This window comes from Giraffa tippelskirchi, chromosome 5 (genome assembly GCF_054371585.1).
Source record: "Giraffa tippelskirchi isolate mGirTip1 chromosome 5, T2T-mGirTip1v1.2.pri, whole genome shotgun sequence".
Taxonomy (NCBI): Eukaryota; Metazoa; Chordata; class Mammalia; order Artiodactyla; family Giraffidae; genus Giraffa; species Giraffa tippelskirchi.
In genome coordinates, this window is record NC_137279.1 from 146,202,659 (window position 1) to 146,220,572 (window position 17,914).

Sequence of the window (17,914 nt, forward strand, 5' to 3'; positions counted from 1 at the left end):
TAAATGGAGTGATTAAACAGGAATGGAAGAAATTCTGGTGGAAGGCAAGACAAAGACCCTAGGAAAAGGATAGGAACAATTTTGTGGGAACTCCTGCAACATTCTGCATTTTCTTTGTGAGGACTTGGATCTGAGTGTACTAATGAATCAGTGCAGGTTCTACTTTTAGAACCTCAGTTTCCTGAATATAAAATGAGGGAGTTGACCAGACCTTTTCACATATGAATTTCTGTAATCCAGTGATGTAATATGCTGTACTAAGTCACTTCAGTCATGTCTGACTCTTTGCAACCAATGGACTGTAGCCTGTCAGGCTCCTCTGTCCATGGGATTTTTCAGGCAAGAAATACTAGAGTGAGATGCCATGCCCTCCTCCAGAAGATCTTCCTGACCCAGGGTTCAAGCCCGTGTCTCTTATGTCTTCTGCATTGGCAGGTGGGTTCTTTACCACTAGCACCACCTGGAAAGGGCTCCAGGTAAATCTGTTTCCAGACCCATAAGCATAGATCATCCACTTCAGGAAGCAGTCACAGCATTTTACTTCATGGTGACAATAATTGTAAAGGGAAGAAGATTGAATTCTCCAGGGCCAGACATCTTTTAAGGGGTAGAGTTATTATTTGACCTCAAGCCTTCTGGCTCCAAATCTTATCCTTTTTTTTTTTTTAAATCTCATTAAATTTACTTTGGGCAGGAAGTGTTATAGATATATTTGCCTTAAGTAATTGCGGGAAAATCATTGCACCTCTTAAGAGTTAAGGTGTCAGGTCACATATTTCTTAAATTTCCTACTCTTAAATAACAAACTTGCAGTTTTTAATGATAGAAAGCTTTTTCTACTTATTAGTGCTGCTTTCAAATATTTTATTTGGGGAAGTTGTTTCCATCTAGATATTATTAACTTCTTTGCTAAGAGTCTTACTGTGATTCAAAATCTTTGATTTGGTTGGCTGGCTTGAGTGTGATGAGTTTCTTCGTGGAATGGGAGTTCAGTGGATTCTTGCAAATTTTTTTCTGATGGACAGAAAGAGAGACATTTGGATTGGTGCACTGTGCTCCATTCTTCATGAACTGTAACGTGAACGCAATCAAGCCATAATATCCTGTGGTTTGTTTAACTTGCTTTCCCAGTACAAGCACTTGGTATGTGAGTTGAGGAAACATTTTATCTGGCTGAAAGCCTGCCTTGGCAGTGGAGATTTGATATAGGCCCCCCTTGGACACCATCAAACTCTACCAATTGCAGATTTAGTGACCTCTGAAATGCAAAGCACCTCTTGATTAGGCTTCTCATCCTTAGTAATAAAACTGTGCTCATTCACCTAAGTCTCAGTGATTCTGTTGAGCATACAATGGTATAATCAGTTTTTCCAAATTGGTAGATGAGTTGAATCTTTCCATTTGCTGCAATGTAAAGAGACATCTTGCTTAAAATTTCCTGATTGAAATGCTGCTGAAAAATGTCGATGTATTTGTTGGAGTCCTTATGGCTTTTTTGTTAGGGATAGGAGAAAGTTAAATAGGAATATGAGGCCATTTGGTCAAATATTAAATACAAAAGATCAATTTCTGAATTAAAAGTATATAAAACATATTTCTATATGTTGGCTCATATAATGAATCATTTTATTTATCCCATGTTATATACCTTGCTACTTATTTTTAAATTTAGTCAGTGGTGTGCTGATAAACTGGCTTTTCAGAAAGAAAAAAAGAGACTTGACTTGTAGTGTTTGCCAATTTCTGTGGTGTAAATACTCCTTGATTCCAGCTTGTACATCATCCAGCCCAGCATTTTGCATGATGTACTCTGCATATAAATTAAATAAGCAGGGTGACAGTATACAATAGTATTATCCTCCTTTCTCAATTTTGAACCAGTTGTTTCATGTCCAGTTCTAACTGTTGCTTCTTGACACACATACAGGTTTCTCAGGAGACAGGTAAGATGGTCTGATATTCCCATCTCTTTAAGAATTTTCCACAGTTTGTTGTGATCCACACAGTCAAAGGGTTTAGCATAGTTAATGAGGCAGAAATAGATGTTTTTCTGGAACTCCCTTGCTTTCTCCATGATCCAACAAATGTTGGCAATTTGATCTCTGGTTTCTCTGCCTCTTCGAAACCCAGCTTGTACATATGGAAGTTCTTGGTTAGTGTACTGCTGAAGCCTAGCTTGAAGGATTTTGTGCATAATCTTGCTAGGTCACCATGCTGTGTGTTATATTCCCAGAATTTACTCACCTTATAATCAGAAGTTTGTACCCTTTAATCAATCTCTTCCATTTCTCCCACCCCTGAGCCCCTGGCAGTCACCATTCTATTGTATTTCTATGTTTGGATTTTTTAGATTCCATATATAAGTGAGATCATACAGTGTTTCTTTTTCACATTCTGGCTTATGTCACTTGACTATCTTCAAGGTCCATTTGTGTCATAAATGACAGGATTTCCTCATTTTTTAATGGTTGAATAATATTCAAGTGTGTGTGTATATTACATTTTCTTTATCCAGTTTTCCATTGATGCATACTTAAGTTGTTTCCATGTCTTGATTATTATGAATAATGCTCCAAATGAACATGGAGGTACAGATACCTTTTTGAGATAATGATTTTATTTCCGTTATATATGTACCCAAGTGTGGGATGCTGGATCATATGGGAGTTCTATTTTTTAATTTTTTGAGAAACCTCCATACTGTTTTCTACAGTGGCCGCACCAATTTAAATTCCCACCAACAGTGCACACAGATTTCCTTTGCTCCACATCCTTGGCAAAACATGTTATCTCTTGTCTTTTTGATAAGAATCATTTTAACAGGTGTGAGATAATATTTCAGTGTGCTTTTGATTTGCATTTCCCTGGTGGCTAATGATGCTGAGCACCTTTTCATGTTCCTGTTGACCATTTATAAGTCTTTGGAAAAAAATCTCTTCAGGTGTTTTTCCCATTTTCTAATCTCATTATCTGTGTTTTTGTTTTTTATTTTGTTTGCTTTTGCTACTGAGTTATATGGATTTTTTATGTAATTTTGATATTAACCCTTTATCAGATATATATGGTGTGAAAATATTTTCTCCTGAAGGGGCTTTTAAAGGTGATTCTCATGAGGAGTCAAAGAAAAGGGAGCAGGAGAGGAAGCATCCGTCTTCTTACACAACACATCACAGTACAGAACACTGGTAGAAATATGGATGGCAATGGCCATTCTGATGGAGTCTCAGACAGAAATGAGGAATATGTTATTGGAAACTGAAGGAAAGGTGATCCTTGTTATAAAGTAGCAAGGAACTTGACTGAAATGTGTGACTGTTCGAGTGTTTTGTGGAAGGCAGAATCATCAAGGCATGGGGAGGTTAAGTCATGTGCTCCCAGTTGTGGAGCCAGTAATGGTAAAACCAGATTGGACTGAAGCTGGAGTCTTCACCACTACATCCCTCTCCCTCCCTACATCCTTCCCTCTACAGAAGTAAGACAGCGTGGGGACTGGCATGCTGGGAGTGGGTGTTGGGGTTCAAGAGATTCCTCTATCAGTGTGGTCCAGGATACCTTACTCTCATCATGTTTTCTTTGGACTGACCCACCTTAAGCAATAATCCTGTTTTGGAGCTTTTCCATTTTAAGAACATGGAAGAGCTATAACAGATACTGCTCACATTCCTGAGGCCTGGAAGCAGACGAGTGGGACTATGGATGTGAAAGTGTAATCTGCAGAGTGGGACAGAGATTCCACACTCCTTCCCCAGCTGAGGGCATGGTGTCTGACATGGGGACACTCAGTAACTATTTGTGAAAGAATTAGCCTATGACACGGGAAGAAATCAAGCGTGCGTGCACACACACACACACCTATGTACATGCATAGCCTCCCATTGGAGCTCCATGAGTACAGTGTCTGTGCCATCTCTGGGTCCCTGGGGCAGTACAGAATGCCCTGAAAATAGTCAGTACTCAGTAAATGGTCTGTGATTCATATTATAGTGCCTTTCCTTTTAGTCTGGTTTTCTATGGGACAGACTCTCTAAGGGGCAGATGGAAAGAACTGGATTGATAAGATGGATTGATAAGAACTGACCTTTTTAGTTCAGAGCCCTGAATATATCATCGACATGGTGGGAGGCAGGAGTCAAGGGTTGAAGGGTCAAATGTTGAAAGGCTGCAGCTGGGAAGGCCACTCTCCCTGTGACTCAGCAGCTGCTCCTTAATACTCAGGCACCACAGGAATGGGGAGGTGCAGACTGAAAGGGGGGAAACAGGAACCATCGTAGAGTTGCTTTGTTTCCTGGGGGACAGTTTTCCCAGTGCATTGAGCCAGAAAGTGGGTCATTCCCCACCCAGTGTACTGGGGTTGGATAAAGAATCTTGTCCATCATGTAAAGAAGCCAACAAATTGGTTTGGCCAGTTAGTTATGGGCCTTTGTGTAAACAGCATGGCATGTGAGTGGTGTGGTCACAGTAGCCAGGTGGTCACTGTGACCAGTACAGCTGTTGATCTTATGGATAGGAGCAGGAGAGGATCACAGGGCTGATGTGGGTGACCAGGAAGTCCAGGTTTGATGGATACTGACAGTAACTTACAAGAGAGTGGAATATTCAAGATGCAGCACAATCCCAACCCAGGCGAGGTGACCTCGTCTGGTCCAGGGTTGTGCTGGGTGCAAGGAAACAATGTGTGTGTGTGTTGGGGGGCAGAACCAGTGGCAGTGAGTGCAGAGAACAAAGGCAGAAAGATCAGAAGCGCTCTACTAAATCTAAGTGTGGCTGTAATTGTAAATCTTGTAATTGAATACATGCAAAAGGAAGCTGCAAATCATACCAAGACCTGTAAAGGGAAACAGAATGGAAACAATGAGACAGATCATGGCTGTGACTCAGCCATGGGATGGCTACCCTCTCCCCGTGAAGGGGGCTTGATGGTCACAATGAGGGTGACATACATATGTTGACTGTAGAAATGTTTGCATTATTTGCTGTCTCAGTTTGTTCAGTCTGTTGTACAGAATACCATAAACTGGTATTATGACAGCATAAACCACAGAAATTTGTTTCTCACAGTTCTGGAGGTTGGTAAATTCAAGATCAAGGCACCAGCAGATTTAGTGTCTGGTGAAAACTTGCTTCCTAGTTCGTGGATGGCCATTTTCTTGCTGTGTCCTCACATGGTGGAAGGGACATGGGAGCTCTCTCGGGTCTCTTTTATAGGGTGTTAATCTCATTCATAGGAGCTCCACCCTCATGACCTAGCCACCTCCCAAAGGCCCTGCCTCCTAATACCATCACATGGGGGAATAGGGCTTCAACCTGTGATTTTTTTTTTTCTATTTTTGGCAGCACCACTGGGCTTGTGGAACCCTAGATCCCTGACCAGGGATCAAACCAATGCTCACTGCAAGTGGAATCTCAGAGTCCTAACCACTGGACTGCCAGGGAATTGTTCAACGTATGAATTTTGGGGAGAAACATACATTCAATCCATAACAACCATTTTACTAAATCTGTATATAATTTAGTGTAGTTTCTTGTTAGCAAACAATTCATTTATCTAAAATTTCAGTTAAAAAAATTAAGGCATTGTCTGAAAAAGAAATGACTGAGCCTGGGGGGACCCAGCTGGTTATTATTCATAGTCATGGGAAGAGATGCTTTACACATGGCATCCCAACCAGGGGCCCTCAATCTTTCCTAAAAAGTAGAAGGTGAGAAAACTGATGTGTGCAAAGATTTCAACTTGCCTAGATCTATTCCACATCTCAGTAAGATTGGAGGGGCCTCACAGACACATACTCATTCAATAGGAGCCTAAGAGAAGGCAGAATTAGAATGAGATGGTGCCAAAGCTGGCTAAGCTTTCTTATTAAGACCCAAATATTAAAAATGTTTCAAAGTCTAAATGAAAAGAATGGGATATTTAACTGTCAATAGGGAAGTTGAGGTTCACGTTTTCTTAACATTTTGACCCTACTACATTTAATCAGGGTTTTAGCACTCACAGTTATTCCAAAACTATTGATTTTTTAAAATGTGAGCCTGAAAAACAGACAAAAGACTATATATGATATCAGTCTAATGATTTATCTTAAGAATCTGTGAACTGTGGAATCATGATTGTTAGGACTGAGAGACATCTGCTCACCTTTCTGAAATGAGTTGCTGAAAAGGTATTCTGAGATTCAGAAAGGGTAAGGGATACAACATTGACCTTTTGGAGACAGGAAACCTTTGATGAACTATAGGACACCAAGACAGTTCATTTAAAAGGTGGTTTCAAAGCATTACCCAGGGCTGGTTTTGTGTGTGCATTACGGAGGCCCTCAGGTTGTCTTTTTATGTAAACCCAATGAAATAATGGTTTCCGCAGTTGTTCACGCATCTGCAACTCTCATGTGGCACCTTGGCTTCTGAGCTTTGTAAATGCTTTTCACTCTCTTTTGTGGTACGAAATTAAACTTTCCATACTATTCAACAGCATGGAACTTTCCCGAGGTGGGCATTAAGGAGAAAAGAGACAGGAAAAGGTCACCAATACCATCTCCATGTAATTAAGGCAGTGCAAATAGCTAAATAAAATGGTTGCTAATGACATTTACTTCATTCTATAATATGCGTCCCTGCTCTGGTCTCAGAATAAGTTTAAGTTAAGGATCAGTTGTTCATTAAACATATAGATTATTAATCTTTGTGGCAGGTAATAGGGCATGCATTTTTTAGGACAGCTTTATGTTAGGGCTGTGTTTAGGCTTATGTATTTTCTTTCACTCCCTATGTCTCTGTCTCTCTGTGTCTCTCTATGTATATACACATAGTCATATTTATGTATATGTATATATATGTGTATGCACATGCATGCATATGTGTACATGTATAGTGTACCTGCTTTTGTAAGATAACAGTTAATGAAGGATAGATTAAAACTTAGAAAACATAGTTTCAAACTTTGATTTATACCCTTATTTTGACTATCTACCAAGGTGTAGCATATGACCAGGGAACCAGTTTGTCCTCTTTTAAGTGAAAAACCCTAAAAATCAACTGTAATTCTATGAATTTCTCTTTTTTTGGTTCTGGATGTGGAATTAATGAAATTGTCTAGCTATATATGTGGAAGTTACTACTTCTAAATTGCCGAGCTTAAGCTAGTTAGAAACTTATACCAGTAAGAATGTGTCACAAACAAAATTGTATCTTCATGTGTTGAACACATCATTATTTAAATACATAATAAATAGCATCAGTAAGGATACTGAAAATAATGTGCCATCCTGGTCTTCAAATCTAGCAGAGGTATTGAATGAGGTTATTGAAAGCATGTGACCACCTCAAGCTGGACCTGGGTAATCAGAGGCTCCTCACCCCCTACCCTCCATCCATGGAATGTATGCCCCAGACCTGAGAGCGCAATGTGTTGTTGACCCTGTACATGACTGAACCCAGTTAAGGCCTCTATCTAAGCTTTTAAGATTCTGGTGGGCAGGTGTGGAGAGATACTCATCTTGCAACCGCCCGAGACAAGCCTCTTAAGGAAGGTCTTAGTTGCCTGGTGGCATGTGGATCCATGTGGACCAGGGGTCAGGCCCACTGGCAGCCAGACTCCCCACCACCGGACCACTATGGAAGTTCTAAGAAGACTTTCTTGACAAGAGGAGTTGCTGATCTCCTTCTCTGTGTCCCCATGGTTTTTTGTATTTTTCTGTTATTGGATTTTTCACAACCAATTTAATAGTTCACATCTGATTTCCATACTTGTCTGTGGGATAAAATGGCATCAAACTGTCTCCCAGTTCTTATCATCAAACCTAGAAAACAATAGGTGCTTGTTGTTGTTCAGTCGCTGAGTCGTGTCCGACTTTTTGTGACCCCATGGACTACAGCACACCAGGCTTCCCTGTGCATCACCATCTCCCAGAGCTTGCTCAAACTCATCTCATGTCCATTGAGTTGGTGATGCCATCCAACCATCTTATCCTCTATCATCCCCTTCTGCTCCTGCCTTCAATCTTTCCCAGCATCAGGGTCTTTTCTAATGAGTTGGCTCTTTGCATCAGGTGGCCAAAGTATTGGAGCTTCAGTTTCAGCATCAGTCCTTCCAATGAATGTTCAGGACTGATTTCCTTTAGGATGGACTGGTTTGATCTCCTTGCTATCCCAGGGACTCTCAAGAGTCTTCTCCAACTGGAGTGGGTTGCCATGTCCTCCTCCAGGGGATCTTCCCAACCCGAGAATTGAACTCAGGTCTTCCAAATTGCTGGCTGATTCTTTACCATCTGAGCCACCAGGGAAAACCCCAATAGGTGCTTAATACCTGTTTATTAAACACATACACGAATGACTGGCTGGCTGCATGAATGAATGATAATGCACAGTTTGGGAATGAGAGTCAAGAATTCCTTGGTTATCAAGTAACACTTCATAAAACCTTAATGGTTTCATTTTTCTGTTCTAGATTACTTGCTGCGTATAATAGTCTCACGGATAAACACCTGGCTGGATATTTTAACAATACAAGGATAAGGCGGCATCTCTTAAGATCAGGGCTGGTAAGATTTGGTTTTGTTTCTACCTACCCTCTTATTTCATTAAGTCCAATATTTCCCTATCTTTTCTAGTTTCCTCTTTGAGCTTAACAATGACATCTTTTCCCTTCCCTCATTTTAGAATAATTACTTCCTTTCCAAAGCTCTGATTTATCTATTTGAGTCTGTGTTTCAAAAGATGAGAAGAGAGGTCAGGATGGCTGCTAAGGCAACTTATAAATTATTAAGGAAAATCCCTATAATTTTCCTACAACTTATTTCATTTGTTTATTCACTCATCTATTCAACACATATTTATTGAACATATTGTATAAACCAGGAACTATTAGGGAGTTAGGATAGAGAAGTCTTTACTGTCTTCAGGAAAAAAATATCGTTTTTAATAATCACAGAATATGATGTGGAAGACATGAACAGTTTAAAATTTTCCTCTACATTTTTAAAAACTCTTTCATTTCATGTGACAGTTTATTGATACATTAGTGTCTTTCATTAGCTCCAAAACTATCATTTCCAGAAAATTTCTACTTCTCTAAATGTCTATAATGTGAAAACCTTAAAAAAATACTATAGTTTTCCATTCAAAGTAAGGGGTGTGGTTATAAAAAGTGTGACTAACGATTTTAGCTGTTTACTTTCTTAAAACACAGTGAGTTTCCTTAACTCTTGTTGCCATGGTGTTGAAAGGATATGCATTGCATTTCGAATTGTTGTTAATGTGCTTGGCACTCTGTCTGGGTAGATCTCAGAGAGTTTGCTTTTAGTCTCCTGGGGCTTTGTTATCAGATAGACCTGGCTGAAACCTGGCTCTGCCATTTACAAGACAAAATCTTCAGCAAAACACTTAAGTTTCTCAGGTCCAAAGTGTTCAGTTGAAGAAAGATAATGAAGATAATGATACCCAGAACTCAGAGTTGTGACAATTAGAGATGTAGAAGAAATGGTTGTTGTAATTACCGTGGTTACTATTAACACTGCTTCTTTGGATAATAGTCCGTGAGCTTTGTATGAAATGCGAAGGATTTTGTATTTCTTATCAACATCATTAACAAGCACTTATTGAATGCCAATTATATACATGGCAACTCAAACAGCAAAAACACAGCCCTTTCTCTAGAGCAGTCGTGCAAATATAGTCCCTGAATCGGGAGTGTTCGGCATTATCTGGGAACTTGTTAGAGCACCACTCCAGATCTGCTTCCCTGATGGCTCAGATGGTAAAGAATCCACCTGCTAATGCGGGATACACAGGTTTGATCAGGGAAGACCCCCTGGAGAAGGAAATTCAGTATTCTTCCACTTCAGTATTCTTGCCTGGGAAATCCCATGGACAGAGGATGCTGGTGGGCCACAGTCCATGGGGTTACAAAGGGTCAGACACAACTTAGCAACAAAACAAAACATCCCAGATCTGTTAAGTCAGAAACTGGAGAAGGGCCCATCAGTCTTTTTTAGCTTGTCTTCCAGGTGATTCTTCATCTCAAGTTTAAGAACTTCTGCCTTACAAGAGCTTCCAGTCTAATCGGGGAGAAATAACAATGTTAATTGCTGAGGGAGGGGCAGTACAGGAAGTTCTCAACAATTTTTCCTGATTGGATAAACGGGACATAGTATCCCATGGACAACACATTTCAAGGTCTGTAACTGATTTATTCACAATTCCGAGCACACTTTCTGTAACCACACCCCTTTCTTCCTTTAGAAAATGCATTCATGAAAAAGGTGATCAATAACCAATCACTTGTAGCACAATTCTAGTTGTTCTCAATACTCCAATATGTTGCAACAACAGTGCTAAAAACCTAGTTATCAGTTAAGAAATATGTGGACTTGAATTAGATGTGAAGAGAAGAGCAGTGTTTAAATAAGGGAAAAGGAAGAAGATGAACATTCTAGGAAGTATAACATCCTCAGTTTAGGGAAGATATTAAAAATAGAACAAATACGCCCATAGGACATAGGAAGGAATAAAAGAAAAGAAAAGCAAGTAAATAAAAATCGGAAACTATCACTCCTAGGACTTGCAATGATGTCTCTTGAAACCCGTCTGGAATACTTTGTATCTGTAGTACTGTATAATCTGAAAATATCTGAATCACAGCAAATTAAATTACATTCTGGGCTGGAGAGTAGAAGAAAAGCAGTGTGAAAACAAAGTAATGAAACCAATTATTTTAAAAACAAATTGATGAGATCCTCTGTAGCTTACATGTTTTGCCCTTCAAAGTATTTCCTGTGAGATCATCAGCCTTGTGATCACTGCTCCTATTCATTGTTTCAAGGTAGCACCCCACCTCTTCTTTCCCAATGTGCTCAAAAAAAGAAATGAAAAGAACACATGGGTTCTATCAAGGGAAAATTGTTACGCTAATGAAAACCTTGTTTTAAACATCAAGTGCACCACCTGTATGTGTTTTCCCAATGATGAGTTTATGAGACTGCCTTTTGGTTTTTTTTTCCCTTATGAAACATTCATTAAAAGTGAAAGTTTATCAACCATAGTACTATACTCTGTAGGCTTTAAAGATGTTGCCTACTTCTCTTTCTGATTGACTGTCCATCTATTTCTCTGCTTTGTGTTTCTATGTATGTTTTATTTATTCATGACAGATCACAAGAAATGGAAGAGTACTTTCTGAAAAGGAATACAAACTAAATATCATGAAGAAGGATCACCAAAAATATATCCGGGAGTGCTTAGCCCAGGCTATTTTCCATAAGGTTCTTGATATGGAGGTACAAGTATTAACTATTTTCTTCACAACTGATACTTTCTAGTAAGAAAATTAATACTTTCTGTACCCAGAAGCAGGCGGAATTCTTCCTGTATTTTGTTAAAAATGAATGAAACAAGGTGACCTGAGAAATACTGTAGATCTCTCTAGGTAGTGAGAGGAGGCAAGACACCAAAGTAAGCGTTTCTTCATTTCAGTTAGGGAAAAATATGGACATCATTGTACCATTTGTGATATTTAATTTAACAAATGTAGATTTTTAGTCCATAATGGCTACTTTAAAACATACCAGTCCTTACCATCTGTACCTCAATTTCCATTTGCTAAAAAAAAAGTGACATCTGTTTAAATATCAGTAATTCCACTGCCATGAATTATTTCAGATTTGTTATTCTTTGAAGACTCCGAAGCTCAGCCGTATGCTAAATTTCAAGGAACAGGCATTGGAACATCTGCTGTCCCTCCTACTTTAGGCTACATTGGTCAGCATAGATTCACAACCCAAGGATCAACAACTTTTTTTTTCCAATCTGACATGGCATTTTTAGAAGGATATCTAACTAACTTGATAAGTCACTTTAGCCTTGCTCCATGGAACTTGTAGCTTCAAGCATCAACATCGTTTTAATGTCTGTGAAAAAGCATGACACTTCTCTGCTTAACCAAGTAGCAGTAAATCAGAAAACTTGGCTCATGAAACCATTGACCTGTGGGTGCACTATACAATTATGAATAACTGTGGAATCACGAGTAAACCAATACTAAGTGTGAAGTGAAGTGAAGTGAAGTCGCTCAATCGTGTCCGACTCTTTGCGACCCTATGGACTGTAGCCCTCCAGGCTCCTTCATCCATGGGGTTTTCTAGGCAAGAGTACTGGAGTGGGTGTAGTGTCACTGGAAATATTTATTAGTATGCTGCTACTAAAGTTAGCAAGTGTTATGCTCACTTCAGATGTATATGATTTGTTCATTTAGGAATTCATTTTGTGGTTTATGGGCTTCTCTGGTGGCTCAGGCAGTAAAGAATCTGCCTGCAGTGTAGGAGACCAGGGTTCAAACCCTGGGTCAGGAAGATCCCCTGGCGAAAGGAATGGATACCCACTCCAGTATTCTTGCCTAGAAAATTACATGGACATAGGAGCCTGGTAGGCTACAATCCATGGAATTGCAAAGAGTCAGAGATGACTGAGTGACTAACACTTTGTGACTTATATCGTGTGCGTGAATTATATAGAATCCTTGTTTATGGCTCTCAAATTCACTTCCTTATAAAAGTATTAGTTGGAATTCTACACCTAATGTTGAAAAAATAGTACAGTGTAAAATTAACCTATACATATACACATAATTTCAAACTTTATCAATAGGGACCAAGTTCTATATTAGTCTTGATCCTTGAACTTTGGTTTTCTAAAGTTTCATGTAATGCACACATCATAACTGTTAAATGTGCAATTATTAAAGTCTTTGTGTATTCTTCAAGTTTGAAATAAATAGTTCAGATAAATGTTAATGTGTAATATATAATATAATTTTATATTATATACAATATGTTAATATAATTTAAAATAAAATATTCAGTATTTCTAAATTGTCACCTTTGTCTCACTTTTAGTTTATGCCAATACTGTTTACTAGTGTTGTATTAATATTCATATATTCATTCATGCAAGAAACATTAATTGCAAGCTTACCATGTACCAGTATGGGGTTACGTGATGTAGCTGCGAGATATAATTTTTTAAAAAATGCTGTAGAAAGTGATCACATGCTAGATGAGAGGAACAAAGAGACTGAGCCCAGAAAAGCAGGGAATGATGAGTTGCCCCTATGAGAGTAGGAAGAAGCTGAACAGAGGTCCTACCATTTGAACTGAACCTGGGGGACCGAATGCGACTTGACATGAAAAGATCTAAGCAAGGCATTCCTGACATGAAAAGATCTAAGCAAAGCAGGCGTGAAATTGCAGAGGTGTGAGGGGACATTGTGGGTGGAAAGGAAAGCTCACTGAGGCCAGACTGCACTGTGAGTTGGCTGAAAGAGTGGCAGCAAGTGACGCTCTCTACTAAGTTGGGGCTCTGTTTCTTGAGGCCTTCAATTCTCAGCTAGGTTAGGTGTGTAGGTGATGAGGCGATGAAACATTTGTCAGCAGGGGAGTGAAATTAATGAGCAGAGCTGTTTTAGAAAGATGATGTTGCTAAAAATGTGGAAGATGGATTAATGAGCTGGAAAAGATTGGAGGTGGGAGGTCAATTAGGAAGCTGTTGCCAGAGGGTGTGGGCTCACAGCAGTAGTGGAAGTGCCGGGGCGAAGCAGCTGTCCGTAGGGATCCGGAAGAGGGAGAGAGAACAGAGAGACCGACTCTGCCTGGACCAGGAGAGGGAGGGAGGCACCCGAGCCACTCTGAGGTTTCTAGCTTGGTGGTGTGTGCGTTGCAGGAAATTGGGAACAGCAACATGGACTAGATAAAAACCTCCAACTAATGGGAAAACCTGATAGAGTGGAGACCTGGAAGCCAGCAGGGTCTCACAAGCTACAGAATGGTTCCGTAAGATGACAACTGGGGAGAAAAGGAAATTCTGTCTGACCTCAAGGGCAAAGACATTGGGAGCCTTGGTGAAAGTGGTTTCAGAGATGGTAGAAAGGAGTGGGGCCTCCCGGGCGGCTCAGTGAGTGAAGAATCCTCTTGCTGTGCAGGAGACACTGGTTTGATCCCTGGGTCTGGAAGATCTGGAGGAGGGCATGGCAACCCACTCCAGTGTTCTTGCCTGGAGAACTGCATGGACAGAAGAGCCTGGTGGGCTACAGTCCACAGAGTCGCAAAGAGTTAGACGTGACTGAAGCGACTGAGCACTCACACAGGCACAGAGAGGAGTCAGGGTGGGAGAGGGGGACTGCCGTGAGGTGAGAATAAACGGAAGGTGGGAAATGGTTGGTAGTGAATCTAATGAAGTTTGGTGATAAGTGGGTGAGATAACAGGAAAAGAAAGACAGAAGAAAGGCTTTGAGAAGAGGACTGATGACACTTATAGAGGGAATGATTGAATCTGCAGGGTCTTAAAGGCAGCCGGAGGGGATCAAGAACAGTTAAAAAACAGTTTTTAAAAGCGACAGTGTATCAAACACTCTCAAAGGTGTCTGCATGACTTCAAATTGAATTATAAGCAGATTATTTTTACATGAAATTTATTTTTAAGTTATGTAACTAATATACTACCAAAACTTTGGAAAACATAAGAAAGCATTAAAAACAGAAAATAATTATGCATAATTTCTCCTCTCAGAGATAACTGCTGTTAACATAGTCACACTTCCTTTTTGTCTTTTGTCTATTCCTATATAGACATTAATAAACCCATATCATGGTTTGAGAGAAGCATGGTTTCTCCAAAAAAAAAAAAAAGACAAGCCAGGAAGTTAATGTCAGAAAGTGAAAGTCCCTCAGTTGTGTTGACTCTTTGCAACCCCATGGACTATATGGTCCATGGAATTCTCCAGGCCAGAATACTGGAGTGGGTAGCCTTTCCCTTCTCCAGGGGATCGAACCCAGGTCTCCAGCATTGCAGGCAGATTCTTTACTAGCTGAGCCACCAGGGAAGCCCAGGACTAGGATTCAAATTACAGTTCTACCATTGACTAGATGTATGACCTCGGGTAAGTTCATGGTCCTCTGCCTCAGTTCCTTCATTTGTAGAACTAGACTGCTTAGCAATTGGGATTGTTCAAGAAGAGATGATATTCACGAAGCACTCTCCCAGCACTGGGACAGGCACACGATGTAAGCTCGATCAACAAAATTGCATTTCCATGTAGTTCAGCATTCTACTTTTATCAACGTTACATGCATTTTCCATTTTTAAAGCCAAATCTTTCGGAACCTTATTTTAAAAATTACATTCTGTCCCGTTTATATGGATGTGCCCCAAACTTAAACCATTCTCTTTAAAGTTTATAATGCTTCTGAATTTTTGCTTTGAAGGAGAAAAAAAAAACTTTCAGACAGCATCTTTGTGCATAAAACATTTTTTTTTTATTATTTAGATTTTCCCCTAGGTTTAGAGGTGAAATTTATGGGTTATAGAGTAGGAACACTTTTAACTACCTAATGTATGTTAGGAATTGGCTTTCCAAAGAGTTGTACCAATTTATATTCCCACTTGCACACTTATGCACATGATTCTTCTCCATCTCAGTGACAAGAGGGGTAATTGAGAATACCGTTAGCTAGTGGGGTTATTTTCCTCTCAAAAATTCTTTACTATAAATGATATGATGCTTTCCTTCACTCTTTCCTCTTTGCTTAGCGTTACCATCAGCTTGAAATTAAAAAGAAACTGGAGACCTTGGCTAGGAAGGAGCGAATTCAGAGATTTAAGGTAAGGAGTTCCATAACCATTTTACTTCATAATATTATTTCATGATTTTGAAGGTCAGTGGTACTATTATTGAAGCTCTTTGGGGTCACTTTATTTTGGGGTAACTCATAACTGACATCAAATGGTTCCACCACACTTGAATCTTGGCCACTGTTATTCTGGAAGATCATGACAAAATAGGAGCTACTGTACAAGAGAAACTGTATAAGGCACAATTAATTCAAAGAAAAACTTGAAAATGTCCTCAAGTTTGAAATTTTGCTTTTGTATTTTCTTGATTGATTTGTGATAGAGGCCAAAAGATTTGCTTGTCATAAGAAGGTAAAAATAGACGGTGATGTTCTCAATATGATGGAAAATGGAGCATTTTAAGAATTATCCAATGGTACTCTTTCATGTGAATGTGACCTTTGAAAATATATGGTAGGAAAGATCTATATTAGCAAACAAAAGCAAAGATTTAGGGATTTTGTGAAGTCATTTAAAAATTCCTGTTTTCTACTTTTGCATTTGATATTTCTTCTTTGCAGTCAACTTAGGAGATGTATAAATTTATATCAAGAGATGAGAGATTCAATTAGGCATGTTTGAAAGGTTTCAGTTTAGGTTGGCAGTTTTACTCAATTTGTTGAGTCATTCAAACCCACATGTTGTTCCTTCATTTTCAGTGTAGTACTACAAATGTAGGACTTAAGACACATTTCACAAACTGATGAATATTCGTGAAGCTTCTGTGGAATAACTTGCAGTAGGAAACAGTAATTTTCCCTCTTGCCTGATAGACTCAAATCTGTCTATTTTATCTTGGTCAAAACATACTCCTGTTATAAAAGTGTTGTTGAATAACAGATAATAGATCAGTTTCTCCGGATCAGAAAAGTTGGTGTGGAAAGATTTGTGGTTAAGTCAACTTTGCCAATAGTGTCCTCTGTCAAGGAATGATAGATTCTATAATTTATCTGCTGAAGTGTTGATGGAGAAAATGGTTACTGGGAATGGTTTCTGAAACAGTGTTGTATTCACTCTTGCCTGTATTGCCAGACACACTAACCAGGTACATGGGCATGTTGCAACATTGGCAGAAATTCCTGATAGACACTTCATTTCCTGCTTGTACGGTTTTTATTCATCACAATTTTCACCTGTAGCAGCACTTGGCAAAAGACATATTTTAGGCCCCCCTTATATCATATATAACCTTTTGCTTTTGGCATTATTTAATTTTTTTAAGACAGAAATGTAATACTTTCTGGTAGTCTCTACTGATCAGAGTAGTGAGGAACATTGTGCTTCTATAGTGATGTGCTTCAAGCAAATTAATAAACATTATGCTAAAACTGAGGATACATTGCATCTGTGGCTGTTACCACGAGCACAGCTATTCCTTTAGGTAAAGCTCACTCAATTTCTTGCCTTTCACTACCATACCCAACTCTCTAGTACAGCTGTGGAACCATCTCCTTGTTATTATGATGGTCCTTGGATGGAGTACTTTTGAAAAGAACGAGAAAGAACTTCTCTAGTCATATAACACTTCTTCTCTGGCAGGTATTAATCTAACCTAGATGACTAATTATGCATTGATTTATTAAATCACTTTCTTATTCTAGGGAGAGCACACAAGATGGACTATAGAAAATAACATACCCCTCCTGTCTCCCCGCCCCCCCGTTGGCCCTAAGACTAACCGTGGCCATAGCGTTCTGGTTGATGAAGGGCATTCCAGTCCAGTAACACCGGTGAGTCACAGTAATCATGCTAACTTGCACCATGCCAACTAATTAATTCATGATTTCTTATAACTCTCAGAAAGAATGCTCTCTGGGTACATGGTTGTATCATCCTTATAGTCTTATAGCCATTCAACTCTGTGCCTACTGAATGTCCCGCCTTCATTCAATGTCACCACTGTCAAATCCATTTTGTTACTACTAGATTAGTTTTCTTGAAGTGAAGATTATTTGTTACTTACATGCCCAAGTACCTTCACTGGCTCTGTGTCGCCTATAGAGAAATCCAGACTCTTGCAACTGACATTTAAGACCCCAAACCACATGACATCAATTTAGCCATTTTAATATTTTTCCTCACCATTGCCCTTTAGCACCCTATGTTCGAGTATGCCGAGTCAGGTCAGTTGTGTCCGACTCTTGGCGACCCTGTGGACTGTAGTGCAGCACAACTGAACTGTTGGTTGTTCCATACATGTTCTATAGTTTCTGACTTCTGGATTTTGTTCTTGCTATTCTCTCTACTCTTACCTTATCTG

General features: G+C 39.4%; 1 protein-coding gene across 1 annotated transcript in view; it reads left to right on the forward strand.

Moving 5' to 3' along the window:
• Positions 1–17,914, forward strand: part of ERICH3 (glutamate rich 3) — a 123,783-nt gene that overhangs the window by 22,809 nt on the left and 83,060 nt on the right. Inside the window, exons 2-5 of the mRNA XM_081490209.1 lie at positions 8,444–8,537; positions 11,145–11,270; positions 15,574–15,645; positions 17,256–17,384. Of these exons, the coding sequence (XP_081346335.1) occupies positions 8,444–8,537; positions 11,145–11,270; positions 15,574–15,645; positions 17,256–17,384 (421 nt within the window). The remainder of the gene's footprint in view (positions 1–8,443; positions 8,538–11,144; positions 11,271–15,573; positions 15,646–17,255; positions 17,385–17,914) is intronic.